We start from the raw sequence: 27,936 nt of genomic DNA, 5'->3' as shown, positions 1-27,936 counted from the left end.
GATGAGAGAAGGGCAGTGGATGTTGAATAAATGGGATTTACTAGAGCAGTTGATACGGTCCCTCATGGTAAACTGATCAAGAAGATTAAGGCACATGGAATCAATTGAAACTCAAGAGTTCAGGAAAGAGAAAGAGGTCAGACATCTAGTGCAGAGTACCCCTGTGGCCATCCCCTTACAACAGGTATACCACCTTGGATACAGTTTGTATGTTTGATTATTTGATGTTTGACCTCTTTCCCTTCCATCCATGTACCTATCCAAACTTCCCTAAAACATTGAAATCGAGCTTGCATGCACCACTTGCACTGGCAGCTGGTTCCACACTCTCGTAACCCTCTGAGTGAAGAAGTTTCCCTTCATGTTCCTCTTAAACATTTCACATTTCACCCTTGACCCATGACCTCTAGTCGTAGACCCACCCAACCTCAGTGCATAAAGCCTGCTTGCATTTACCTAATCTATACCCCTCAAAATCTATCTGTCTATCTAAATCTCTCATCAATCTTCTACATTCCAAGGAATAAAATCATAACCTATTCAATCTTTCCTAATAACTCAGGTCATCTAATCTTGGCAGCATCCTTGTAAATGTTCTCTATACTCTTTCAATCTTATGTACACCTTTTCTGTAGTTAGGTGACCAAAAATGCACACAATACCATTTACACCTCACCAATGTGCTTACAGCTTCAACATAACATCCCATCTTTTGTACTCAATACTTGGACTTGGGGTCCTAGTGCAGGATTCCCTAAAGTTTGATTTGCAGGTTGAGTTGGGTGTAAGGAAGGTAAATCCATTTCAAATGCTAGTAGTCATTTCGAGAGGACTAGAATATAAAAGCAAAGATGTAATGCTGAGACTTTATAAAGCAATGGTCAGGCCTTACTTAGTATATGGTGCAAACAACAGGAATTCTGCAGATGCTGGAAGTTCAAGCAACACACATCAAAGTTGCTGGTGAACGCAGCAGGCCAGGCAGCATCTCTAGGAAGAGGTACAGTCGACGTTTCAGGCCGAGACCCTTCGTCAGGACTAACTGAAGGAAGAGTTAGTAAGAGATTTGAGAGGGGGAGGGGGAGATCCAAAATGATAGGAGAAGACAGGATGGGGAGGGATGGAGCCAAGAGCTGGACAGGTGATTGGCAAAGGGGATATGAGAGGATTATGGGACAGGAGGCCCAGGGAGAAAGACAACTAGGGGGGAACCCAGAGGATGGGCAAGGGGTATAGTCAGAGGGACAGAGGGAGAAAAAGGAGAGTGAGAGAAAGAATGTGTGCATAAAAATAAATAATGGATGGGGTACGAGGGGGAGGTGGGGCATTAGTGGAAGTTTGAGAAGTCAATGTTCGTGCCATTAGGTTGGAGGCTACCCAGATGGAATATAAGGTTTTGTTCCTCCAACCTGAGTGTGGCTTTTTCTTTACAGTAGAGGAGGCCGTGGATAGACATGTCAGAATGGGAATGGGATGTGGAATTAAAATGTGTGGCCACTGGGAGATCCTGCTTTCTCAGGCGGACAGAGCATAGGTGTTCAGCAAAGTGGTCTCCCAGTCTGCGTCGGGTCTCGCCAATGTATAGAAGGCCACATCGGGAGTACCGGATGCAGTATATCACCCCAGCCAACTCAGAGGTGAAGTGTCGCCTCACCTGGAAGAACTGACTGGGGCCCTGAATGGTGGTAAGGGAGGAAGTGTAAGGGCATGGGTAGCACTTGTTCAGCTTACAAGGATAAGTGCCAGGAGGGAGATCAGTGGGGAGGAATGGGGGGGACGAATGGACAAGGGAGTCGCGTAGGGAGCGATCCCTGCAGAAAGCAGAGAGAGCGGGGAGGGAAAGATGTGCTTAGTTGTGGGATCCCGTTGGAGGAGGCGGAAGTTACGGAGAATAATATGTTGGACCCGGAGGCTGGTGGGGTGGTAGGTGAGGACCAGGGCAACCCTATTCCTAGTGGGGAGGTGGGAGGATGGAGTGCGGAATTAGTCCTTACTCTTAATAATTTCTCCTTTGGGTCCTCCCACTTCCTCCAAACTAAAGGTGTAGCTATGGGCACCCATATGGGTCCTAGCTATGCCTGCCTTTTTGTTGGCTTTGTGGAACAATCTATGTTCCGTACCTATTCTGGTATCTGTCCCCCACTTTTCCTTTGCTACATCGACGACTGCATTGGCGCTGCTTCCTGCACGCATGCTGAGCTGGTTGACTTTATTAACTTTGCCTCCAACTTTCACCCTGCCATCAAGTTTACCTGGTCCATTTCCGACACCTCCCTCCTCTTTCTAGATCTTTCTGTCTCTATCTCTGGAGACAGCTTATCCACTGATGTCTACTATAAGCCTACTGACTCTCACAGCTATCTGGACTATTCCTCTTCTCACCCTGCCTCTTGCAAAAATGCCATCCCCTTCTCGCAATTCCTCCATCTCCGCCGCATCTGCTCTCAGGATGAGGCTTTTCATTCTAGGACGAGGGAGATGTCTTCCTTTTTTAAAGAAAGGGGCTTCCCTTCCTCCACCATCAACACTGCTCTCAAACACATTTCCCCCATTTCACGCACATCTGCTCTCACTCCATCCTCCCGCCACCCCACTAGGAATAGGGTTCCCCTGGTCCTCACCTACCACCCCACCAGCCTCCGGGTCCAACATATTATTCTCCGTAACTTCCGCCACCTCCAATGGGATCCCACCACTAAGCACATCTTTTCCTCCCCCCCCCCCCCCCCACTTTCCGCATGGGATCGCTCACTACGCGACTCCCTTGTCCATTCGTCCTCCCCATCCCTCCCCACTGATCTCCCTCCTCGCACTTATCCTTGTAAGCGGAACAAGTGCTACACATGCCCTTACACTTCCTCCCTTATCACCATTCAGGGCCCCAGACAGTCCTTCCAGGTGAGGCGACACTTCACCTGTGAGTCGGCTGGGGTGATATACTGCATCCGGTACTCCCGATGTGGCCTTCTATACATTGGCGAGACCCGACGCAGACTGGGAGACCACTTTGCTGAACACCTATGCTCTGTCCGCCTGAGAAAGCAGGATCTCCCAGTGGCCACACATTTTAATTCCACATCCCATTCCCATTCTGACATGTCTATCCACGGCCTCCTCTACTGTAAAGATGAAGCCACACTTAGGTTGGAGGAACAACACCTTATATTCCGTCTGGGTAGCCTCCAACCTGTGGCATGAACATTGACTTCTCAAACTTCCGCTAATGCCCCACCTCCCCCTCGTACCCCATCCATTATTTATTTTTATACACACATTCTTTTCTCACTCTCCTTTTTCTCCCTCTGTCCCTCTGACTGCACCCCTTGCCCCTCCTCTGGGCCCCCCCCCCCTTGTCTTTCTCCCTGGGCCTCCTGTCCCATGATCCTCTCATATCCCCTTTGCCAATCACCTGTTCAGCTCTTGGCTCTATCCCTCCCCCTCCTGTCTTCTCCTATCATTTTGGATCTCCCCCTCCCCCTCCCACTTTCAAATCTCCTACTAGCTCTTCCTTCAGTTAGTCCTGATGAAAGGTCTCGACCTGAAACGTTGACTGTACCTCTTCCTGGAGATGCTGCCTGGCCTGCTGCGTTCACCAGCAACTTTGATGTTTGTTGCTTAGTATATGGTGAGTAGTTTAGGGAAAGAAGTACTGACATTGGAGAGGCTCCAGAGGATTTTCACAAAAATGAAAGGGTTAATTTATAAGGAATGTTTGATGGCTCTGGGCCTGCACTCACTGGAGTTTAGAAGAATGAGAGAGGGATCTCACTGAAATCTGTGGAATATTGAAAATCCTTGATAGAATGGACATGGAGAGGGTGGTTCCTGTAATGGATGAGTCTAGGACTTGGATATATTTAAAGCAGAGGTTGATAGGTTCTTGATTAATGAAGGCATCAAAGATTATGGGGAGAGGGCAGGAGAATGGGGTTGAGAGGGGTAATTTATCATCCATGATGGAATAGCAGAGTAGACTCGATGGGCTGAATGATCTACGTTTGCTTCTACATCTTATGATCTTATAGAAAGTAAACAATAAGGCCATGTATATTTACAGTTAGACATCTTTGTTTCTGTACTTGAATCATAGAAACATAGAAACATAGAAAACCTACAGCACAATACAGGCCCTTCAGCCCACAAAGTTGTTCTGAACATGTCCCTACCTTGGAAATTGCTAGGCTTACCTATAGCCCTCTATTTTTCTAAGCTCTATCTAATAATATATATAATCCTCTTATAATAAGGCAATATAGCATTTGGCTTTCTAATTACTTCTGTTGCCTGCATGGTGCCTTTTAGTAATTTGTGTACAATCAAACTGAGATCATTTTGAAGATCAATATTCATCAATCCCTTGCCATTCAAAAAAAATCCCTTTTTAATTTTTGAATCCTAAATTAATGAGACAAGGCTGTAACAATAGGGGACTTTTTAATATGGAGAGTGAAATATATAATCAATCGAATTGCTACATATTGTCATAATCTATTGATCTTCAAAATTGGAAAACTCCAGACTGGAGGCTACCCAGATAGTGAGTTCAGTTTCCCCCTAAAAAAATCCAGCCACCAGACTGGGCTGAAGTGCTCTGAGAGGACGAGCATAGCAGGAATCAACTCCTGCCTAAGCATGGGCCTAGACCCACTGCAATTTGCCTACCACCATAATAGGTCTACAATGCATGCAATCTCACTGGCTCTTCACTTGGACTTGGACCATCTGGACAACAGCAATACCAAAGTCAGGCTGCTATTTAGTGATTACAACTCAGCATTCAACACCATCTTCCTCTCAGTACTAATCGACAAACTTCAAAACTGGGCATCAGTACCTCCCTCTGCAAATGGATCTTTGACTTCCTCATTGGGAGACCAGAGCCAGTGCATTTTGGAAATAAAATCTCCTCCTCACTGAAAATCAGCATAGGCGCACCTCAGGGATGTGTGCTTAGCCTGCTGCTGTACCCTCTGTACACTCATATTTGTGCAACTAGACACAGCTCAGACACCATCTGTAAATTCACCAATGACTCAACTGTTGTCTGCAGAATCTCAAATTGTGACACAGAGTCATACCGAAGTGGGACAGGTTGGCTGGTTCAGCAACAACAATCTTGCATTCTACATCAGTAAGACCAAGGAATTGGTTGTGGACTTCTGGAAGGGGAAGTTGGGGAACACACACCAGTCCTCATCAAGGGATTAGCAATGGAAAAGGGTGAGCAGCTTCAAGCTCCTGGGTGTCAGCATCTCTGAAGATCTATCCTGGACCCAACATATTTTTGCAATTTTGAAGAAAGGCTGCCAGTGGTTACATTTCATTGAAAGTTTGAGGACATTTGGTACGTCACCAAATTTCTACAGATAAACTACGGAGAGCATTCTGACTGGTTGCATCTCCATCTGGTATGGAGGTGCCAATGCACATAATCAGAAAAAGCTGCAGAGAATTGTAGATTCAGCCAGGTCTATCATGGGCACCAGTTTCCCCACCATTGAGGACATCTTCACAGGACAATGTCTCAAGAAGGCAGCATCCATCATAAAGGAACTTCAGCATCCAGGACATGCCTTCTATCATTTCCACAATCAGAAAGTAGGTACAAGTGCTTGAAAGCACACAATCAACATTTTAGGAATAGGTTTTCCCCCTTCACTATCTGATTTCTGACAGCTCATGATCTCATGAACACTATCTCACTATTTTTGTAACTTATAGAAATTAATTTATGTGTTGCACTGTACCACTGCTGCAAAACAACAAATTTCATGACATACGTCAGTAATAATAAACCTGATTCTGATTCTAATGTAACACCACACATACTATAACTTAGCTGCAATCCCACTATTTGTTAGACATAAGACATTACATTGAAGTTTGAGGATCAAGTTGAATAATGGCAGTCCATAAACAAGACTAGCACTTACACTTATAAAGTTTGCTTGTGATAGAAATGTGCTTCATGAGTTTTCTCCATAATTTCTCTACTGATCGACTTTAGAGATTTAACCCTCTACCATGTCTAAGTAGGTACAAATTAATTTCCAGGCCTGTTTCTGTTGCAAAATCATGGTGTGCAAGGAGACTTCCTTTTAAAGTGGGATTATGACAAAATAATACAACAATACCTCCACTGGTTTTCCTTATCTCTTGAGCAACCACAATTTTCTCTTCAGTAAATAACAATGAGAAATATTCATTAAAATTCTGACCCATCTCCTGCGACTCAAGAAATAAGTGGCCTGCTAGTTTCTAAGGGGACCTACTTGCTCCTGAGCTACCTTTTTACTCTTAATGTAGTTACTGAACTGCTTAGATCTTCCTTAACGTTACCTACCATCTCATACTTACAAGTACAGACAGAAAAATTGCTTCCATCTTTGCTTACTCGTGACAGGATAGGAAATCAACAAGGGAAAAGGCAAATTTGTGATATGGGGAAGAGATTGTAGGATTGAGAGGGGTCGGGAATTGAAGGAAAAATTGATAATCAAGGGTAATGCACTTAAATATATTGCCTAAAGTTAAATTCAAGAAGAAGTTCCTGCAATTGTGAGAAAATCACATGAGTGATAATAAGTGTAAAGGGGTTTCGATTTTTATGTTTCAGCGGAGGTTAATTAAAATGGCGTTTTTGTTACGTTAATCTGGGGAATGCGGCTTTGTTGTGCTTTAACGCTGAGAAAGTTTGCACTAGCAGTTTATTGTGGTTTAGAGGGTGATAAGAGAGTGCTATTAACCAACTGGGATAGTTGTTATGGTTTTGGTGTATTTGAAGATACTGTTTGCGAGGGGGTTTGGGGGCAGAAGGCGGGAGAGTGAGACAGAGGATGGACCAGGTGCTGTGAGTCCGCTAACGGGGTCGGACCCCGAGCGGGACGTTCGGAGAGGAGACGGAGATGGACTCGTGTGGAGCGTCTGGTCGACCACCGTTGTTGGTCCCAGGCTGCCGGTCGAGGTGGTCCGAGGGGGTCGCAGTGTGAAGAAGGTCCTTGAGCTCCAACGGTTTTTGTGCACGAAGAGATTGAACTTTGATAAGTGTGGCGCCTTTTATTTTCCGTTTATATTTTATTCTCTTTTAATTATATATTTCCAGTAATATCTATAAACTGTAAATCATTTAATTGCATCTGGTGTATTGTCTGTTATTTGGGCGGGGTGGGGTACCTCACACAGCATCCACACAAACGAATTACCCAGTTTGGCGGGGCCGAGGCTGTTTCCCTAGACGACAGCGAGCCGAGCGACCCTGAGGGTGGCCAGGGGGGCTACATAAGGTTATTGGCCTTCAGAAAGTGAGAAAGCATGTGTGTTAGCATGTGTGTACGATATCCATTGGAATCTTAAATCAGAAACTGTTGAATTGGCAATAGCAGTAATTTTAATGCCTGAAACCTACGGGCTAATTTCTTGACAGAATAAAGTTAGCAAATAATATTTTCCATTAGGAACATAGCCATGGGGAGAGAGAGAAAGAGAGAGAGATGGGTCCTCCATTGGACCATGGAACTGGTCGGGAGGAGAAGATGGTGGCGCGACGCAGCTCGCAGAGACCACTCTGGTGGTGACGTCTGTTATTTGTCAAGTAGGGTGCCGTGCACAATCCTGATTTGATGGAGACAGACATGAGAGCACGGAGGAACAGCTGGTGAAACTTCTGGAATGCCTACTTCGCTGATGCTGCTACTGTGTGGTCCAGAACCTCCAGAGAGGAAGGGCCCGAGTCCTCGGCTTTGCTTGTTGCTCGGCGGCCGGGGCGGGGCAAAGCGCTTGGCAGAGGATGGTGCTCGGAGAGGCTGTGTCGGAGGGGCTGGTCGGAGGCTCGAGGTTTTCGGACAGACTCAGAGTCCGCTGTGGTCGGGTGCTTCCAATGGTGCTGCATCGGCAAGTTTGAGGTGCTTGGAGGTTCATGGCAGGGAGAGTTTCTCCCTTCTGCCGCCTGCGTGAGATGATGAGGACTTTGAGACTTTTTTTTTTACTGTGCCCATAGTCTGCTCTTTATCAAATTATGTATTGTTTTGCACTGTTGTAACTATATGTCATAGTTATGTGGTTTTGTAAGTTTTAGTCTTGGTTTGTCCTGTGTTTTCTTGTGATATCATTCTGGAGGGACGTTGTATCATTTTTTAATGCATGCATTTCTAAATGACAATAAATGAGAACTGAGTGTCCTCATAATCTAACCTAAAAAAAAAATTGCATCCTAGCTGTCTATATACAGTCACTACGCAAGCCAGAACAGAGCCAGGACAGTACTATATGGAGTGCAATCTGTCGCCCATGCAGCAGGCTGCTCCTCACCACATAGCAGATGAATCCAAATGAATGGCAGAAACCAAATCAGTTTAGCATCAGTGGTGCTACAGGCATTGCCAGTCAGCATTAAACTCAACATAGTACTGCCCTAGGGACTCCAGTTCTGGATTTTTCCTCAAAATTTACTCTTGCACCATGAGTTGGTATAACCACAAGGCAGCAGAGGTTCGAGATCAGAGTGTTCCTTCTCCTAGATGAGCTGTCAATCATGACTGATGAGCCCATCTACACAAAGTGACTAGTTTTAAGGCACTAGTAACTCAGCTTTGCTCCTTCTCTTGTCAGTTGAAACATTTCTGCTGGGTTTAGTGCCTGAGCAACACACGAAGGCCAGGAGCTTGATTTGGTTGTCAGAGGCTATTGGAGATGCACTCCTTTGGGAGTAGTTAATAGGAGAGTAGTTAATAGGTAGTGGGAGCTTATCCGCATTCTCTCCCCCCTCCCCCATATTAACATGAAAGCAGACGGTTCAGTTCCTTAAGGCATGAACTCAGAAAATTGCTACAACTTAGGGGACAACAAAAGAAACATTGATATACAGCAATTGAAATTAGGATGTAATTTTATTTCAAGGAATTGACTTAATTGTGCCTTTACACAGGTTACTTCAGGTGCTATTAAAGTCCGATTGGAAGAAGCTGAGGCCACTGAACAGAAAATTAATTCTGCTCGTGAGAAATATCGTCCTGTGGCTGCTCGTGGATCTGTTATGTATTTTGTTGTTGCCAGTTTGTCTGAAATAGATCCAATGTACCAGTTTTCTTTAAAATACTTCAAACAGGTTTGCATTTTTATTTGGTAATGTTTGCAAAATATGTTTTGAGATTCATTTATGGATTCCTTGCAGATTTTAGTTTTGACATGGAAAGTACTTGAGAAAATTTTTTAGATGTTTCCTTGTTCAAAATAAATCAGATAGCAGTCTTTCACAAGAGCAAGAATGCTCTTTGTACAGTTGGCTGAGTCAAGATAAAATTTCTCATGCCTGACTGCATACAGCGATTCCATTGCTTGAGAGACCATTGACGGGGAATGGGAATAGTTTGACTATGATTAGTTTATTGGTATCGTTCAGTTGTTTGCTGCATAAGGTCACACGTAAATTATATTTCAGAGATGTATTCCATTTACTTGTGGCTATTCTGCAGCAGATTCAGGTGACAATGAAACTTATAAAACCAATTGTTTACAAAACCAATTTCTTACAATGATTTCTGAAATTAAGTGGTTGCACTGACTAGTTTTGTGTATGTGGTTTCTTTGACTAAAATTTTTATCCCTCTGGAAATGTTAAGTAGATTGAGTAGTTTCCCAAGGAAATGGAAGGAGCAAAGTAGGTAAGATCAACCAAGACTACTCTTTAAATATTTCACACTGTTATAACTTCAGATACTAAAGAACTGGGATACTTCCTTGTTTGCCCTCTTGACTACTTTGTAAACTGTCTCATGGATTATTAAAAGCAGAAGAGATATAAAACTAATTGCAAAAATCTATTGGAAATGAACAACTTTTATTACCCAATTCATTATAAACATCATATTGAAAAAATATTGAATAGTATCATTTTGTTCCAAAAAATTTTAATGGCTTATCTCAGATGCCAACCCTTCCAATATAACATTCTTAGAGAAATTGGGGATAAGTTATTTCACTCTCCTTGAAATATTTTGCTGTCCAGAGTAATACTGAATTTTATTTAGTAGATGTAAAACCTAGATGTTTGTGTTTTTGTTTCATTTTTGTAATTCAAAGTCATGAGTGTATTTACCAAACACCATGTGGAAAACTTGCCAGTTGTGGATCATTTACTCTTCACTCTGGAAGAGATTGACTAATTCAACAGATACTAGTAGATAAAACTATATGATTGTATGCATGTACCACTATATGCATCTGGCAGAACAGAGAGAGATTGTTTTGATTCCTCAGATGTGATTTGAATATTCAGATTGAATTCAATAGTAATGAATGATTATTATATTCTTATTTTTCTGTTGATAGTTATTTAATATGACCATTGAATCATCTGACAAAACCTACAACCTGAAGAAACGTTTGAAGATTCTATTAAACAGAACATTATTTGCCATATATACCAATGTTTCCAGAGGCTTATTTGAACAACACAAACTTGTCTATAGTTTTCTACTCTGTACTGAGATCCTTCGGCAGGATAATGAAATTTCAGATCTTGAATGGAACTTTTTCCTCAGAGGAGTCGGAAGCTTGGAAAAGGTACGGTCTAGAAATAAAGCTTGATTAATTTGAGCAAGGAATAATTATATAGTTTGAAATATTGACTTAGATGAATTTTGTTCAATACATTACTCTTGGTTTCTAAACTTGACTAACTGTAATGTTATGCTTGTGTTGTATGTGCAACTGTTTTTAATTGCCATCTATAAGTATATCCAGATAATGCTAATAATGGACTATTTATGAAATTCAACCCAATATGAGGATTACATGCCTACACCAATGAGCCACTACTTTAGTTTCCTGTATTTGTAGCACTTTGACTATGGGTTTTTAAAATCATTTTTCTTACTTTTGGTTATTAGTTGGACAGGAATGTATCTTTGTTCCCCTTGAGATTACCATCAGCAAGGGAGCTAGACTTCAGCCTATTTGATTCACTCTTAGAGATATTGAGACAAACGGTTGAGCAATACTGCAAGAAACAAAGAGCCTTTATTATGAATTATGTTCTCCTGAACTAGTTTTGTCTCTAGCTAACTTATTCTTGTGGAGTTACTATACTAGCATCTACATTCTGATGTAGAATATTACTCTGCCATGTCTTGTTCAAAACAAAACCAGGACACATTCTATTCAACTAATTAGCACCCAAACAGTGTATGAAGGATCATCAGACCAATCACCAGTCAGGAGGAATACTAAATGGCACTTCATAACAACTTTCTATAGGATCCCTGGCTTCTGACTTTATTCCAGCCTTGATGCAAAGATGGACTACAAAGTTAAATTCCAGAGGTGAGGTGAAACTGTTTGCCCTTGACATCAAGGCAGCTTTAATTTGAATGTGCAATCAAGAACTTATGGTAAAGCAGACGTCCATGGGCATCGGGACAAAAACATTTCACTCATTCTTCACACAAATGATGACAGTTGTGGTTGTTGAAGTTCAATCATCCCAGTCTCTGGACAGCATTGTAGGTGTTTCTTAGCGCAGTCTTCTGGGCATGACCATCATCAGCAGCTTCATCAGAGATTTTCTATGCCTCAGTAAGTGAGAAGTGAGGAGGTTGTCTGATGATTGTATTATGTCCAGTTCTACTTGCAATTCATCATAATGTGAAACGTGCCATACCTGTACAGAGAAAAAAGTAAATAAAGGCTGACAGCTGGAGAGTAACATTCTTCTCACACAAATTGTAATCAACAATATTTTCTGAAACGTTGATGGTGGGTCAACATTCCATGGGTTTTATCACCATGTCATAGAGTCATAGAGCACTACAGTGCAGTAACAGGCCCTTTAGCCCATCTAGTCCATTCTGAAATGTTAATCTGTCTAGTCCTATCAAGCCACAACTGGACTATAGCCCTTCATACCCCTTCTATGCATGTACTTCTCCAAACTTCTCTTAGAAGTTGAAATTGAACCCACATCCACCATTTTTCTGGCATCTTGTTCTGTACTCACACCATCCTCTGAAGAAGAAGATCCCCCTTAGGTTGCCCTTAAGCATTTCACCTTCCACCCTTAAACTATGACCTCTAGTTCTAGTTTCAACAACCTCGATGGAAAAGGCCTGCTTGCATTAACCCTATCTATACCCCCCCTAGTTTTGTATGCCACTATCAAATCTCCCCTCATTCTTCTATGCTCCAGGGAATAAATTTCTAACCTATTCAGCTATAACTCATGTCCTCAAGTCCCGGTAACAGCCTTGTCAATTTTCACTGCACTCTTTCAACCTTATTGATATCTTTCCTGTAAGTAGGTGACCAGAACTGAACATAGTACTCCAAATTAGGAAACGCCAATGTCTGATACAACTTCAACGTAACATACCAATTCCTGCACTCAATGCTTTCATTTATGAAGGTCAATGTACCAAAAGCTCTCTTTACAACCCTATCTACTTATGATGCTACTTTCAGAAAATTATGGATCTGTATTCCCAGTTCCCTCTGTTCTACCATATTCCCCGGTGCCCAAGTATTCACTGTGTAAGTCCTACCCTAGCCTGTCCTCCCAAACTCCAACACTTCATGCTTGTCTGCATTAGATTCCATACACTATTTTACAGCCCCTTTTTCCAGCTGGTCCAGATCAAGCTGCAAGCGTTGGTAGACTTCCTCACTGTGCACTACACTCTCAATCTTGGTGTCATCCATAAACTTTCTAATCTAGTTTACCACATTATCATTCAGATCATTGATATGGATGACAAACAACAAAGATAGATAGATAGATAGACATACTTTATTGATCCCAAGGGAAATTGGGTAAAGGACCCAGCACCTATCCCTGTAGCACACCACTACTCACAGGCATCCAGTCAGAGAGGCAACTATCTACTGCCATTCTCTGGCCTCACCCAGGAAGCCAATAGCGAATTCAATTTACTTCTCAATCCTGAATGCCAAGCGACTGAACCTCCAGGATCAGCTTTCCACATGGGACTTTGTCAAAGGTCTTGCTAAAGTCCACTGCCTTTCATTCAACAACATTCCTGGTAAACACAAATAGATTAACCATAGACATACTGAGGCTGCAAAAGCAGATTAGAGTTTGGATATACTGCATCACCCACTGTGATGCTCTAGAGCCTTTTTATATTATAGGTCATACAGCCCAGGGGAGTGATAAGATATTCTGTAATTGGCTTGGTTGAATGCCCTCAAATAACATTCAAGATTCTCCAAGTCAAAGAAATCTTCTTGATTGGCCTTTTCTCCACACAGTAAGTATTCAATCCCTCCACCAGCTGTGTGCTGTGTCACAGTGTGTGCCAACAGAGAAATGTTCCCTATTACTTCTCCATGTTGTAGCATCTTTCATGCCATGCATCCCCAGTACTCAGAAGAAAAGCGGCAGAATGTATAAACCCTGCGGATGTTAACAAAACACTGTTTCATTAAAATTACCAATGCGATATTGAATTCTAGTTTCAGTGACTCTGTGGTTCATGTTCTGCATATTATTTGTTTACTTTTTTATTTACATGATTTGTTCATTTTTTTGCACTTTGGATGTGTAACGGCTTTTGTATGGGGTATTTTTTGTGGATTCTATTGTGTTGCTTGTTTTTGTAGCTGCCTGTAAAAAGATGAATCTCAAGGCTGTATATGGTATACACGCTTTGATAAAAAAATGTACTTTGAACTTTGAATTTTTGAACTTTATTTTTCTATTTTTTTTAGGAATATCCCCAAAAACCATCAGAACATTGGCTGACAACTGCAACATGGCATATATGTTGTGACCTTGAAGAGACTTTACCTGGTTTTAAAGGAATCACAATAGAAATACTTGCAACTCCTATAACCATCAAATTAGGTAAATCATAAATATTTTATTTTCTACTCCGCAAAATAATTGCAAAATTTGAAAATATTATTAACTATAAACATCATCATCATCCTCGTCAGCCAATCATTGTTGAAGTTGAATTTCAGTTTACACGTGGACTGAAGCCATGATTGTGTGTATACAAGCTCACTGTAGTTTCTCCTTCACTTGTTCATTATACACTGTTGCTGTATCACAGTTTTCAGACTGTGGATATGTTTCTCTGTCTTTACATGGTAAACCAATTCAGCCATCAGAATTGGAGTGATTTGCAGGAGTACCTGTTTTAAATCTTTGGAAAATATTTATTCTATTCTAACGTACATTTTTTTAACTTAATCATGAATATATAATGGCTCATTTTCAAAATCTGATCAAGCCAGATATTCAATTACATTTATAAATTATTTTTCTAGGACGTCTTGATCTTAGTATCAATCCTTCATCTTGGGGAGGATATGTGTCAAGATTACCACCCTATCCATCAGATTCTCAGAAAGAAAATGATGAGTATGTTGTCAGGGGATATTGGAATGAAAGACTGACAATGTTTCAGAAGCTTATTTTAGTTAAATGTTTTATGGAAGAAAAGGTATGCTACTAATGTGACTGATAATGCTCAACATAGCCAAGTAAGGCCTTTGTTATGTAATTAATACAAAATAAAAGACAAATCAGGGTCTTTGCATCACCTTCTACAGTCCATGGTATTCAGTAGGTATTATTATTGTTAAGTTGCCACTAATTCACGTGGCACATGATTGAAAATAAGATCTCTTTATTCTGTATCTGTCTATAAGATTCCTGATCTGGAAGGTGATGAGCAAAGAAGTGCCAAAGCTTCTCAGACTATATTTTTAAATGTCAACATTTTGCTAATGTTTCCTTTTATTTATATATATGTACAGAATTGATCTAAAACAAAAAAATGTAATGCTACAGTTTAAATGCACATGTTGTTCAATTGCTAAGGGCTGTCTTAGTTTAAATGTGATTCAAAACATTGTAAGAGATACTGATTACTTACTCCACTAATAAGCATCTCTTTCAAATATATGGGCTGCTTCTAATGAATTTTGTCTAATTGTCCCAAAGTGCAAACATCAGGATAAGTATGTAGTCTGTGTATTTTTAAAGCTGCTTTCCCAAAACACTGATGGAACTTTAACTAAGCAGAAACCTGACAATTATATTTGAATAATTGGAAGAAAGGATACTGTATTTTCTGCAATTTTTGTCAGTGGGTTTGCAACACAGATGTTAAAATGGAAAGCTGACGGAAATAAACGCAGTAACCTCTGCATCTGGGATTCGTAATCATGATAATCTGAGAGGGCCTACTTACCTCATCCTCAGAAGCAATGAAGAAATTCTGGTGGATGCTTTTTTTGTCCATTTGTACCTCTGGAATAGGTAACTTGCCAGCATCTAGGCTTTGCAGCAATAAGTAAATCCAGTGAGCGAATCATACTCCATGGACTGCTCCTCCTTATAATTAACCTATGGTTGAGTGAACTTGGCCTTTTCTTCTTGGAGCAACGGCAGATGAGAGGTGACCTGATAGAGGTGTATAAGATAATGAGAGGCATTGATTGTGTAGATAGTCAGAGGCTTTTTCCCAGGGCTGAAATTGCTAACATGAGGGGGCATAGTTTTAAGGAGCTTGGAAATAGGTACCGAGGGGTTGTCAGGGATAAGTTTTTCACACAGAGCGTGGTGGGTGCCTGGAATGCACTGCCAGCGGTGGTGGTGGGAGTGGATACAATAGGGTCTTTTAAGAGCCTCTTAGGTAGGTACATGGAGCTTAGAAAAATAGAGGGCTATGTGCTTGGGAAATTCTAGGCAGTTTCAGGAGCAGGTTACATGGTCAGTATAACATTGTGGGCCAAAGGGCCTGTGATGTGCTGTAGATTTCTATGTTTCTTCGTACTGAGTGGATGGAGTTGTTATGTTGTACAGGTTCTGGATGAAATTTTCTACAGCATCCTTTCCAGAAAAAACTCTGGCATTTTTGGATCCCCCTTGATTTTCTGCACTCTCATTTATACTCTGACTCTACTCCAACTGTTTTTCTTCAATTGGAGCTGTTCCCACTAACATAAGGCTAAATAACTAGGTGACCTAGTAGTCATACTTTATTAATCCCGGGGGAAATTGGTTTTCTAGAAGACCTAGAAGAATGGTGACTAGAAAAGGATTAAAAACAACATGGGCAAATAATTTTATGCAACGGGAGGTTAGGTTCTGCCAGCGGTAGTGGTAGAGGCAGATTCAATTGAAAGGGACCTGAAAAAGTATAATTAAGGACTATTTTGAAGATCTCAATATGCTGTAGCAATATTTTATATCCTATGAGGCCTTTGTCTTTCTTTGGTATTAGAACTAGAGTAATGTGGTCAGTTCAAACACCATATGTTAGAATTGAGCATATAGACTAGGCTGAGATCTCAGCACTATATTAAGGAAGTGGCATAAACCCAGAAATGTCTTTCCCCATGTGAATAATAAAACACATCCCAGTTTCCCTTTGGGATGAATGTAAAGATCTCCTGATTACAGTATTCAAATGAAAGTAATGGTATTTTCCTGGTCAATGCTTTTACTGCAATGAAAATCACTTTTACTACAGTTCTTTATGTAACTTGACTGCTATGCTTCCCAGTTGCAGCTTACTGGCCAGAACACTCTGTGGAATGTTCTGGCAACATGAAAAGCATCACATAAACACAGAAGTTTCTGGAAACACTCAGATTAGTTCTGTTTAAGGGTCTTTGACCTGAAAGTTTAATTCTGTTTCACCTTCCATGGATGTTGCCTAAACTGTCTTAAAACATTAAAACATTTGTTTTAATGGAGAAGGATTGAAAGACATTGGTGTTCAGAAGGGCAAAGGTATCCTTGCCTGATTTAGTGACATGGCTAGAGTATTGTGTATAGACCTGGTAGTCTTCTTATTTTAGGAAGGATATATTTGCATTGGAGGGACTGCAGTGAAAGCTGTAACTCAATTAATAGCATGCGTGTCTCTCAGCCAAATAGTTCTGAATTCAAGTCCCACTTCAAAGATGTGAACACACAGTTCTAGATTGACACTTCATGTCATGAATTAAAGAACTACTGCACTATTGAAGTTACCTCCTTCATAAGACCATAAGACATAGGAGCAGAATTAGGCCATTCAGCCAATCAAGTCTGCTCCACCATTCCATCATGGCTGATCACGGATCCTACTCAGCCCCATACACTTGCCTTCTCGCCCTATTCTTTGATGCCCCGACCAATCAGATAATGATCAACTTCCACCTTAAATACACCCACGGACTTGGCCTCCACTGCAGTCTGTGGCAGAGCGTTCCACAGATTCACTACTTTCTGGCTAAAGAATTTCCTCTTTGCCTCCGTTCTAAAAGATTGCCCTTCAATTTTGAGGCTGTGTCCTCTAGTTCTGGATACCCTTACTATAGGAAACATCCTCTCCATATCCACCCTTTCAACATTTGGTAGGTTTCAATGAGATCCCCCTGCATTCTTCAAAATTCCAGTGAGTACAGGCCCAAAGCTGCCAAAGGCTCCTCATATGTTAACTCCTTCATTCCTGGAATCATCTTCATGAACCTCCTCTGGACTTTCTCCAATGACAACACATTCTTTCTGAGATACAGAGTCCAAAACTGTTGACAATACTCTAAGTGTGGCCTGACTAGTGTCTCATAAAGGCACAGCATTATCTCCTTGCTTTTATATTCTATTCCTTTTGAAATAAATGCCAACATTGCATTTGCCTTCTTTACCACAAACTCGACCTGTAAATTAACCTTCTTAGAGTCTTGCACAAGGACTCCTAACTCCCTCTGGACCTCTGAGGTTAGAACCTTCTCCCCACTTAGATAATAGTCTGCACTATTGCTCCCTTTACTGAAATGCATTATCGTACATTTCCCAACACTGTATTCCTGCAGTTAAGAAGCTAAATCAAAGTTAGATCTTCTCTTAGGTAGTCATAACAACAACAATAGTACTCATTAATTCACAGGTTATAGGGCTTCGATGTGTCCAAATTTACTGTCATCTTTCCTGTGTTATGACAGACTACGGTTCCTCAGTACCTCCTTGTTATGAAAATACATTTGGGTACCCAAAAGGAATGTATTAGGCATTTCATAAATGCTTACCTAGATGAGTCACTTCACAATTCTCCATGTTAAATGTTATCTGCATTATGTTTGTCTACTTCATTACATTGGCTCTGTTTTCTTGAGTTCTGTTGTTATTCTCCACACTTTCAAGTGCACAAAGATAATTATGTATCATTAGAACTTTGAAATAATGTCCCATGTATCCAAATCCAGTTCATTAACGTATGTCAAACAAAACAGTAATTCTCATACCTGAGAATACTTTCCTTCAGTCCAACGAACCATGCTCTCTGCTTCCTCTCTCAGCTTTGCATTCAGATGTGAATTTCATTTTTGATTCTATAATTCAAATGTACGATGTAATAGTTTATCAAATAACTTTTGCAACTTCATATACACATTACCAGGATGTACTGAAACATATTCTATCCCAATGTTATAAAATAGCATCTTAGCTAGAAAATTGAACCTGAAATCAGAAAATCTGCAAGAATTGCTATTAAGTATATTGTTTTTCTTTTTTTCTAGGTAGTCTTTGCAATCACAGATTTTGTCATAGAAACTCTTGGGCAGGAGTTTGTAGAAAATCCTCCTGTTGATTTAACTACTCTTTATCAGAATATGTCCAACAACACTCCACTCATATTTATATTAAGTACTGGTTCAGATCCTATGGGAGCATTTCTGAGATTTGCAAATGAAAAGGGCTATGCTGACAGGTGAGTTCCATATTTTTTTGGCCTATGTTTAATGTCTATAGTTTTTAATGGTTAACCATTGTCAGTTGGTGGAAGTAATAAAGCAGAAAAAATGCTCCTTTTTGTTTTATCGGAGGTCTCTATTGAAAACAAATACAGAATTTGAATGGTCAGTGTTAGGGCACTCAGCATGAATGTACTGTCAATCATTTCATTTGATACCAGTGCAATCAAATCTCTCCACCTGATGCCTAGTATTGCCCAAAACTTGTCTCTTCAGCTCTCACTCTTAGACGACAGACCAGACTAGGAATACCAATATCCCTATCTTCAGGAACTGCAAGTGATTTTGTGGCTTAGTGCTTCATCCAGAATTACACTTAGCTGAAGACCAATGTGATATTCAGCTAATGTCAAATATTAAAGTTTGGAGCTAAAATAAAGTTAATAGCAGCTTCTGCTAGACAATCTGGTAATATACTTCATGACTGAGATACCACAAGATGATGATCCATAGTGTAGTGTTACTAGATCATTTAAGGTTTTCATCCAACACTTCTTCAGATCACATCTCAACCAATCATACCATGCTTTCAGATGGTCCAAATGATGCACCACTGAATCCAAATAAGTCAAGATAACTGAAGAAAAAACATAAAATTCTAGGAAAGAGAAGCAGTTTCAGACCAATGACATGTTATTGAAATTATGTGAATTCTGGGATTAAACAAGGGGAATAAACAGAGGTAAAATAGTTAAAGGAAAGGTCTGAAAGGAAGGAGAGATTTGAAGATAAATGGGGTAATAATACAAAGTGATTGAGGATGGCCAAGTTGAATAACAGTTAGATCAAGAGAAAATAAAAAATGGAAATAGTGCTGTGATTTTGAATGAGTTTAATGGAGTTATGAATGTTACAATCCTTTATTGGGTACAGATATGAGGCAGGAGAATATGATTGAAGAATCTTGCTAAACACGAAGTACATTGAGTGTTCATTACCTATGAACATTCAAGTGATTAAATTCCATTTCAATAGTTACAGCTGTACTGCTTACTTCAATATTTTGGAGTTTATATCAGAGTTAAGCTGAAAAATTGAAACGTTGCATTTTGGAACTCAATCAGTCGCTAATAAAATGGATGAAATCAGACTGAGACTTACCATGCAAAGGACTTTACTCGAATGCTGCATAATAACTTTCACTGAAATCTAGCTGGATCAAAACATACCCGATGCAGCTATTGATCCAACAGAACGCAAGATTCCGACAAGAAATCAGGTGATGGCTTATGCATTTATGTCAACAATGCCTGGTGTATGAACACTGTCCCAACCTGGAATATCTCATGCTTTTCCATCTGCTGAGAGCATTGACAATTGTTTGCATTACAGCATTGTACATTCCACCACAAACCAACACTTAGTTAATATTAGCACAACTGTAAAATGTTGGCATGATAGGCAGTGCTTGCCTATCGTGACAATGCCTTCATCGTGGCCGGTAAATTCAATCAAGCTATCCTTAAGACAGTATTGCCTAAATTTTGCCACAATGTGAATTGCTCCATGAGGTACCAGATTTACACTAATATTGCCGGTGCATATAGGGTTCATCCATGACCTTACATGGGACTATCCGACCACCTGTCTTTATTCCTAACCCCAGCCTTAATGACCAGTGATATGGCATCAATTACCAAGTTAGTGACAGTATGGCCTGAGAGGGCTGTCTCATGGGTTCAGGGCTACTGTGAGTGCTCAGATTGGAATCTCTTTGCATGCCAAGCAATGATTAATTCTGGAATTGACTTAAAGGAATACAGCACTACATCATGATCTATATCATATACAGTGTGGACAATATCACCAACAATAAAAACATCTGTATATTCCCAAATCAGAAGTCGTGGATGAACAACAAAGTCCAGAACCTGCTCAGGGCTTGGGATGCTGCTGACTGATCCAGTAATACTGCAGCATACAGTGAAACCAGGTCAAACCTTAAAAGAGGCATTAAGTCCACCAAATACAAATACAAACGATAGACGCACACTTCAAGAATGCTGCCAAACCCCAACGCATGTGGAAAGGCATCAGGTCCATCACCGACTGTAAAGGAACGATCTCCTGCCCTGCAAAGAGCAACACCACACCCGCTGAGGAGCCAAACAACAACTTTGCTCGGTTTGACAGGAGCAACAATGAACCAGTGTTGAAGGCCTTGACACCTGAGGACACAGCACTGACACTGATCACACATGAAGGGAGACCTACTCCCCACAGATTCAACACACGCAGAGCAGCTGGACCAGACGGCGTGCCTGAGTGAATTCTAAAGGACTGCACTGACCAGCTGGCAGAGGTTTTTACCGAGTTTCTATAATCACCCCCTGTCCCTTGCTGTGGTCCCTGCATGCTTCAAAACATCAAACATCATACCAATCCCAAAGCAGTCAGCAGTAACATGTCTCAATGACTACAGACCGGATGCACTCACCCCCGTAGCTGCCAAGTACCTGGAGAGACTGGTTATGTCCCACATTAAGAATGCAATCTCTGCTACTCTGGACCAGCACCAGTTTGCTGTAAAAGGAAAACAGATCAACTGCGGACGCCATCACCATCAGTCTCAATGTCGTACTGGGATACCTGGAGCATTAGGACACCCTAATGTGTTCTGGTGTTCTGTGCTCGATGTCAGATGTGGGAAGTCCTGGAGTCTCCCAGCCTCCCGGATGGCCATATCTGCACCCGGTGTGTTGAGTTGCAGCTCCTAAGCGATCATGTTAGGGAACTGGAGTTGCAGCTCGATGACCTTCGTCTGGTCAGGGAGAGCGAGGAGGTGATAGAAAGGAGTTATAGGCAGGTGGTCACACCGGGGCCACGGGAGACAGACAAGTGGGTAACAGTCAGGAGAGGGAAGGGGACAAGTCAGGTACTAGAGAGTATCCCTGTGGCTGTCCCCCTGAACAATAAGTACTCCTGTTTGAGTACTGTTAGGGGGGACAGCCTACCTGGGGTTTGCAACAGTGGCCGTGCCTCTGGCACAGAGTCCGGCCCTGTGGCTCAGAAGGGTAGGGAAAGGAAGAGAAAGGCAGTAGTGATAGGGGACTCTATAGTTCGGGGGTCAGACAGGCGAATCCGTAGATACAGGAAAGAAACTCGGATGGTAGTTTGCCTCCCAGGTTCCAGGGTCCAGGATGTTTTAGATCACGTTTACGATATCCTGCAGTGGGATGGAGAACAGCCAGAGGTCGTGGTACATATTGGTACCAATGACATAGGTAAGAAAAGGGAAGAGGTCCTGAAAACAGACTACAGGGAGTTGAGAAGCAGGACTGCAAAGGTGGTAATCTCGGGATTACTGCCTGTACCACGTGACAGTGAGTATAGTAATAGAATGAGGTGGAGGATAAATGCGTGGCTGAGGGATTGGAGCAGGGGGCAGGGATTCAGATTTCTGGATCATTGGGACCTCTTTTGGGGCAGGTGTGACTTGTACAAAAAGGACGGGTTGCACTTGAATCCCAGGGCGACCAATATCCTGGCGGGGAGCTTTGCTAAGGCTACTGGGGAAAGTTTAAACTAGAATTGTTAGGGGGTGGGAACCAAACTGAAGAGACTGGGGAAGAGGAGGTTGGCTCACAAATAGAGAAAGCTTGGAGACAGTGTGTGAGGGAGGATAGGCAGGTGATAGAGCAGGGATGCGCTCAAACCGACGGTTTGAGGTGTGTCTATTTTAACGCAAGGAGTATTGTGAACAAAGCGGATGAGCATAGAGCGTGGATCAGTACTTGGAGCTATGATGTGGTGGCCATTACAGAGACTTGAATGGCTCAGGGACAGGAATGGTTACTTCAAGTGCCGGCTTTAGATGTTTCAGAAAGGACAGGGAGGGAGGCAAAAGAGATGGGGGTGTGGCACTGTTGATCAGAGATAGTGTCACAGCTGCAGAAAAGGTGGACGTCATGGAGGGATTGTCTACGGAGTTTCTGTGGGTGGAGATTAGGAACAGGAAGGGGAAAATAACTCTACTGGCTGTTTTTTATAGGCCACCCAATAGTAACAGGGATATCGAGGAGCAGATAAGGAAACAGGTCCTGGAAAGGTGTAATAATAATAGCAGAGTTGTCATAGTGGGAGATTTTATTTTCCCAAATATTGTTTGGCATCTCCCTAGAGCAAGGCGTTTAGATGGGGTGGAGTTTGTTAGGTGTGTTCAGGAAGCTTTCTTGACACAATATGTAGATAAGCCTACAAGAGGAGAGAATGTACTTGAATTGGTATTGGGAAATGAACCTGGTCAGGTGTCAGATCTCTCAGTGGGAGAGCATTTTGGAGATGGTGATCATAATTCTATCTCCTTTACAATAGCATTGGAGAGAGATAGGAACAGACAAGTTAGACAAGCATTTAATTGGAATAAGGAGAATTATGAGGCTATCAGGCAGGAACGTGGAAGCTTAAATTGGGAACAGATGTTCTCAGGGAAAGGTATGGAAGAAATGTGGCAAATGTTCAGGGGATATTTGTATGGAGTTCTGCATAGGTATGTTCGAATGAGACAGGAAAGTTATGGTAGGGTACAGGAACTGTCGTGTACAAAGGCTGTAGTAAATCTCGTCAGGAAGAAAAGAAAAGCTTATGAAAGATTCAATGAGCTAGGTAATGTTAGAGATCCAGAAGATTATAAGGCTAACAGGAAGGAACTTAAGAATGAAATTTGGAGAGCCAGAAAGGGCCATGAGAAGGCCTTGGTGGGCAGGATTAAGGAAAACCCCAAGGCATTCTACAAGTATGTGAAAAACAAGGGGATAAGACATGAAAGAATAGGACCTATCAAGTGTGACAGTGGGAAAGTGTGTATGGAACCAAAAGAAATAGCAGAGGTCCTTAATGAATACTTTACTTAAGTATTCACTATGGAAAAGGATATTGGTGATTGTAGTGATAACTTGCAGTGGACTGAAAAGCTTGAGCATGTAGATATTAAGAAAGAGGATGTTCTGGAGATTTTGGAAAGCATCAAGTTGGGTAAGTCGCCGGGACTGGATGAGATGTACCCCAGGCTACTGTGGGAAGCAAGGGAGGAGATTGCTGAGCCTCTGGCGATGATCTTTGTATCATCAATGGGGACAAGAGAGGTTCTGGAGGATTGAAGGGTTACGGATGTTCCCTTATTCAAGAAAGGGAGTAGAGATAGCCCAGAAAATTATAGACCAGTGAGTCTTACTTCAGTGGTTGGTAAGTTGATGGAGAAGATCCTGACAGGCAGGATTTATGAACATTTGGAGAGGTATAATATGATTAGGAATAGTCAGCATGGTGTTGTCAAGGGCAGGCTATGCCTTACGAGCCTGATTGAATTTCTTGAGTATGTGACTAAACACATTGATGAAGGTAGAGCAGTAGATGTAGTGTATATGGATTTCAGCAAGGCACTTGTTAAGGTATCCCATGCAAGGCTTATTGATAAAGTAAGGAGGCATGGGATCTGAGGGGACATTGCTTTGTGGATCCAGAACTGGCTTGTCCACAGAAGGCAAAGAGTAGTTGTAGACAGGTCATATTCTGCATGGAGGTCGGTGACAAGTGGTGTGCCTCAGGGATCTGTTCTGGGATGTTTACTCTACGTGATTTTTATAAATGAACTGGATGAGGAAGTGGAGGGATGGGTTAGTAAATTTGCTGATGACACAAAGGTTGGGGGTGTTGTGGATAGTGTGGAGGGCTGTCAGAGGTTACCGCGGGACATTGATAGGATGCAAAACTGGGCTGAGAAATGGCAGATGGAGTTCAACCCAGATGAGTGTGAAGTGGTTCATTTTGGTAGGTCAAATACGATGGCAGAATATAGTATTAATGGTAAGACTCTTGGCAGTGTGGAGGATCAGAGGGACCTTGAGGTCCGAGTCCATAGGACGCTCAAAGCAGCTGTGCAGGTTGACTCTGTGGTTAAGAAGCCATACGGTGTATTGGCCTTCATCAATCGTGGAATTGAACTTAGGAACCAAGAGGTAATATTCCAGCTATATAGCACCCTGGTCAGACCCAACTGAGTACTGTGCTCAGTTCTGGTCACCTCACTACAGAAAGGATGTGGAAACCATAGAGAGGGTGCAGAGGAGATTTTCAAGGATGTTGCCTGGATTGGGGAACATGCCTCATGAAAACAGGTTGAGTGAACTCGGCCTTTTCTCCTTGGAATGACGGAGGATGAGGGGTGTCCTGATAGAGGTGTATGATGAGAGGCATTGATCGTGTGGATAGTCGGGGGCCTTTTCGCAGGGCTGAAATGGCTGCTGCAAGAGGGCATAGGTTTAAGGTGCTGGGGAGTAGGTACAGTGGAGATGTCAGGGGTAAGTTTTTTACACAGAGAGTGGTGAGTGCGTGGAATGGGCTGCTGGTAATGGTGATGGAGGCGGATACGATAGGGTCTTTTAAGAGACTTTTTGATAGGTACATAGAGCTTAGAAAAATACAGGGCTATGGGTAACCCCAGTAATTTCTAAGGTAGGGACATGTTTGGCACAACTTTGTGGGCCGAAGGGCCTGTGATGTGCTGTAGGTTTTCTATGTTTCTACCCAAGCCAGAATGCTTTTTATTGATTACAGTTCTGCCCTCAACACCATAGTCCGTAATAAGTTGACCATTAAACTACACAATCTGGGACTCAGTAACATCAATTCGCAACTGAATTCTGGATTTTCTTACCAATTGCACCCGGACAGTCAGACTAGACAGGTGCGCATCAACCTCCCTGACCCTGAGCACCAGCGTACTGCAGGCATGTGTACTGAGCCCACTCCTTTATGCTCTTTTTACCTGTGACTGTGCCCCTGCCTATACCACCAACTTGATCATCAAATGTACAGATGGCATCACAGTGATTGGAATAATTGCAAATAACAATGAAACAGCATACAGAGAGGATGTGCAGAAATTCTGAATGGTGCAATACCCATAATTTTTCACTCAATATAAAAAAAAAGAAATGATTATCAACCAGAAAATCAATAAAGTATGAACAAGCTCCTCTGCCTGCGAGCTGTGAAGCAGTGGAAAAGGTCTCTAGTTTTAAATTCTTGAGAGTGAACATCACAGAGGAGCTCTCCTGGACCAACAGCATCTCTCTGATAATGGGAAAGGCTCAGAAGCACCTGGACTATCTTAGGAGTTCAAAGAGAGCAAATCTGTCCCAAAAGCTCTTGGTAAACTTTTACCAATGTGCCATTAAGAGAATACGCATCCACTCCATGAAAGTATGGTGCACTAACTGCATCAGGATAGACTAGAAAACACTTCCATGAATGATAAGGACTGCACAGAACATCATGGCACAGCTACCAGATATGGAAGCCATCTACAATGAACACTGTTTATAGCACACTCGTAACATGGTGAGGGACTCATCCCACCCCAGTAATCGCCTGTTCAATCTCCTACCATCCAGTAGGAAATACAGAAGCATCTTTGCATAGACATCCAGAATGAAAAACAGCATTTTCCCCAGGGCTGCTTGCATCTGAATATTGCCCCCACACCCACCCATAGTCTATAGATACTATGGACAATCTCTAAGTGCAATATTTGGGTTTAAATGGGGATGCTACCTTCTTTTGATTTCAGAACTTCCTTTTTTTAAATTTCAGCTTTAATTCTTGATGCTATTTTACATTGAATCAATGTATTTTTAACATGGGCATGGGCAAAACCTGAATGGAGCAGTAACTGTTTCTTTTAATTTTAGCGTTATTTGTTTTTAATTCAGTTTTAACTTCGATGTTATTTTAAATGTAGTCATTGTGGTTTTAGTAATTGAACTGACAGTATGCTGTTTTGCACTGAATGGAGTAACACTGCAAATCTGTTGTCCTCAGCAATGACAATAGAGCTCTAATAATAAAAATAAATAAAATATAAGGGGAGATGGTCCTTGGGAAACTGAGAGGTCTGGAGGTAGATAAGTCACCTAGACCTGATGGACTACACCCTGGGGTTCTGAAAGAGGTTACTGAAGAGATTGTGGAAGCATTAGATTTCAGAATGGTTTCGCAGGACTGGAAAATTGCAAATGTTACATCCACTATTTAAGAAGGGAGCGAGGAAGGAAAGTAAAGGCTAGTTAGCCTAACTTTAGTGTTGGAAAGATGTTGTTCATTATTGAGGATGAGGTTTCAGGGTACTTGGATGTGCATGATAAAGTAGGCCAAAGTCAGCATGTTTCCCTTTGGGGAAATCTTGCCTGACAAACCTGTTGGAATTCTTTGAGGAAATAGCAGATAAGATAGAGAAAGGAGTGTCAGTGGATATTGTTTACTTGGATTTTCAGGAGACCTTTGACAAGGCTGCTTAACAAGAGCTCACATTGTTACAGGAAAAGATATTAGCATGGAGGGAGAAAAGAGTGGGAATAAAGGAGGCCTATTCTGGTTGGCTGCTGGTGACTAGTGGTGTTCGACAGAGGTCAGTATAGGGACCACTTCTTTTCACGTAAATGTCAATGATTTGGAAGATGTAATTGATAGCCTTGTGGCCAAAATTACAACTGATACAAAGATGGTGAAGAGACAGGCAGTGTTGAGGAGGAAGGGAGTTTAAAGAAGGACTTAGGCAAATTGAGAAAATGGGCAAACAAGTGGCAGATGAAATATAATGTAGGGAAGTATATGATTATGCATTTTGGTAGAAGCTATAAAAGCATAGACTAGCCTTTAAAGTGGGAGGAAATTCAGAAATCAGAGTTGCAGAGGGACTTAAAGGTCCTTCTACAGGATCCCCTAAAGATTAAGGATGAGATACTGAGGCTTTATAAGGCATTGGTCAGACTGTACTTAGAGTATTATGAGCAGTTTTTTTTTAATCTGAGAAAAGATATGCTAGCATTGGAGTGTTGCCAGAGGAGGTTCATGAGAATGGCTCCAGGAGTGAAAGAGTTAACGTATGAGCAGTGCTTGATGTCTCTGGACCTGTACTTACTGGAGTATAGAAGAATGAGGGGGATCTCATTGAAACCTATCAAATATTGAAATGTCTAGATAAAGTGGATGTTTAGTGGATGATAAAGAGGATTTTTCAGACAGTAGGTGAGTCTAGGACTAGAGGGCACAGCCTCAGAATAGAGGTATATCCATTTAGAACAGAGATGGGGAGGAATTTCTTTAGCCAGAGGATGCTAAATCTGTAGAATTCATCACCACAAATGGCTGCGGAGACTAAGACATTGGCTA

At 41.7% G+C, this 27,936-nt stretch overlaps 1 protein-coding gene across 3 annotated transcripts in view; it reads left to right on the top strand.

The window, feature by feature from the left end:
- The window catches only part of dnah6 (dynein, axonemal, heavy chain 6), a 408,231-nt gene that overhangs the window by 318,486 nt on the left and 61,809 nt on the right, over nt 1-27,936 (top strand). For all 3 annotated transcript variants that reach the window (XM_072258211.1, XM_072258210.1, XM_072258212.1), the window contains 5 exons: nt 8,924-9,103; nt 10,327-10,560; nt 13,720-13,855; nt 14,284-14,459; nt 18,532-18,722. In XM_072258211.1, the coding sequence (XP_072114312.1) occupies nt 8,924-9,103; nt 10,327-10,560; nt 13,720-13,855; nt 14,284-14,459; nt 18,532-18,722 (917 nt within the window). The remainder of the gene's footprint in view (nt 1-8,923; nt 9,104-10,326; nt 10,561-13,719; nt 13,856-14,283; nt 14,460-18,531; nt 18,723-27,936) is intronic.

Source organism: Mobula birostris, chromosome 5, assembly GCF_030028105.1.
Source record: "Mobula birostris isolate sMobBir1 chromosome 5, sMobBir1.hap1, whole genome shotgun sequence".
Lineage (NCBI taxonomy): Eukaryota > Metazoa > Chordata > Chondrichthyes > Myliobatiformes > Myliobatidae > Mobula > Mobula birostris.
The sequence above is the reverse complement of the archived record's forward strand: the minus strand, read 5'-3'. Positions and strand labels throughout refer to the sequence as shown.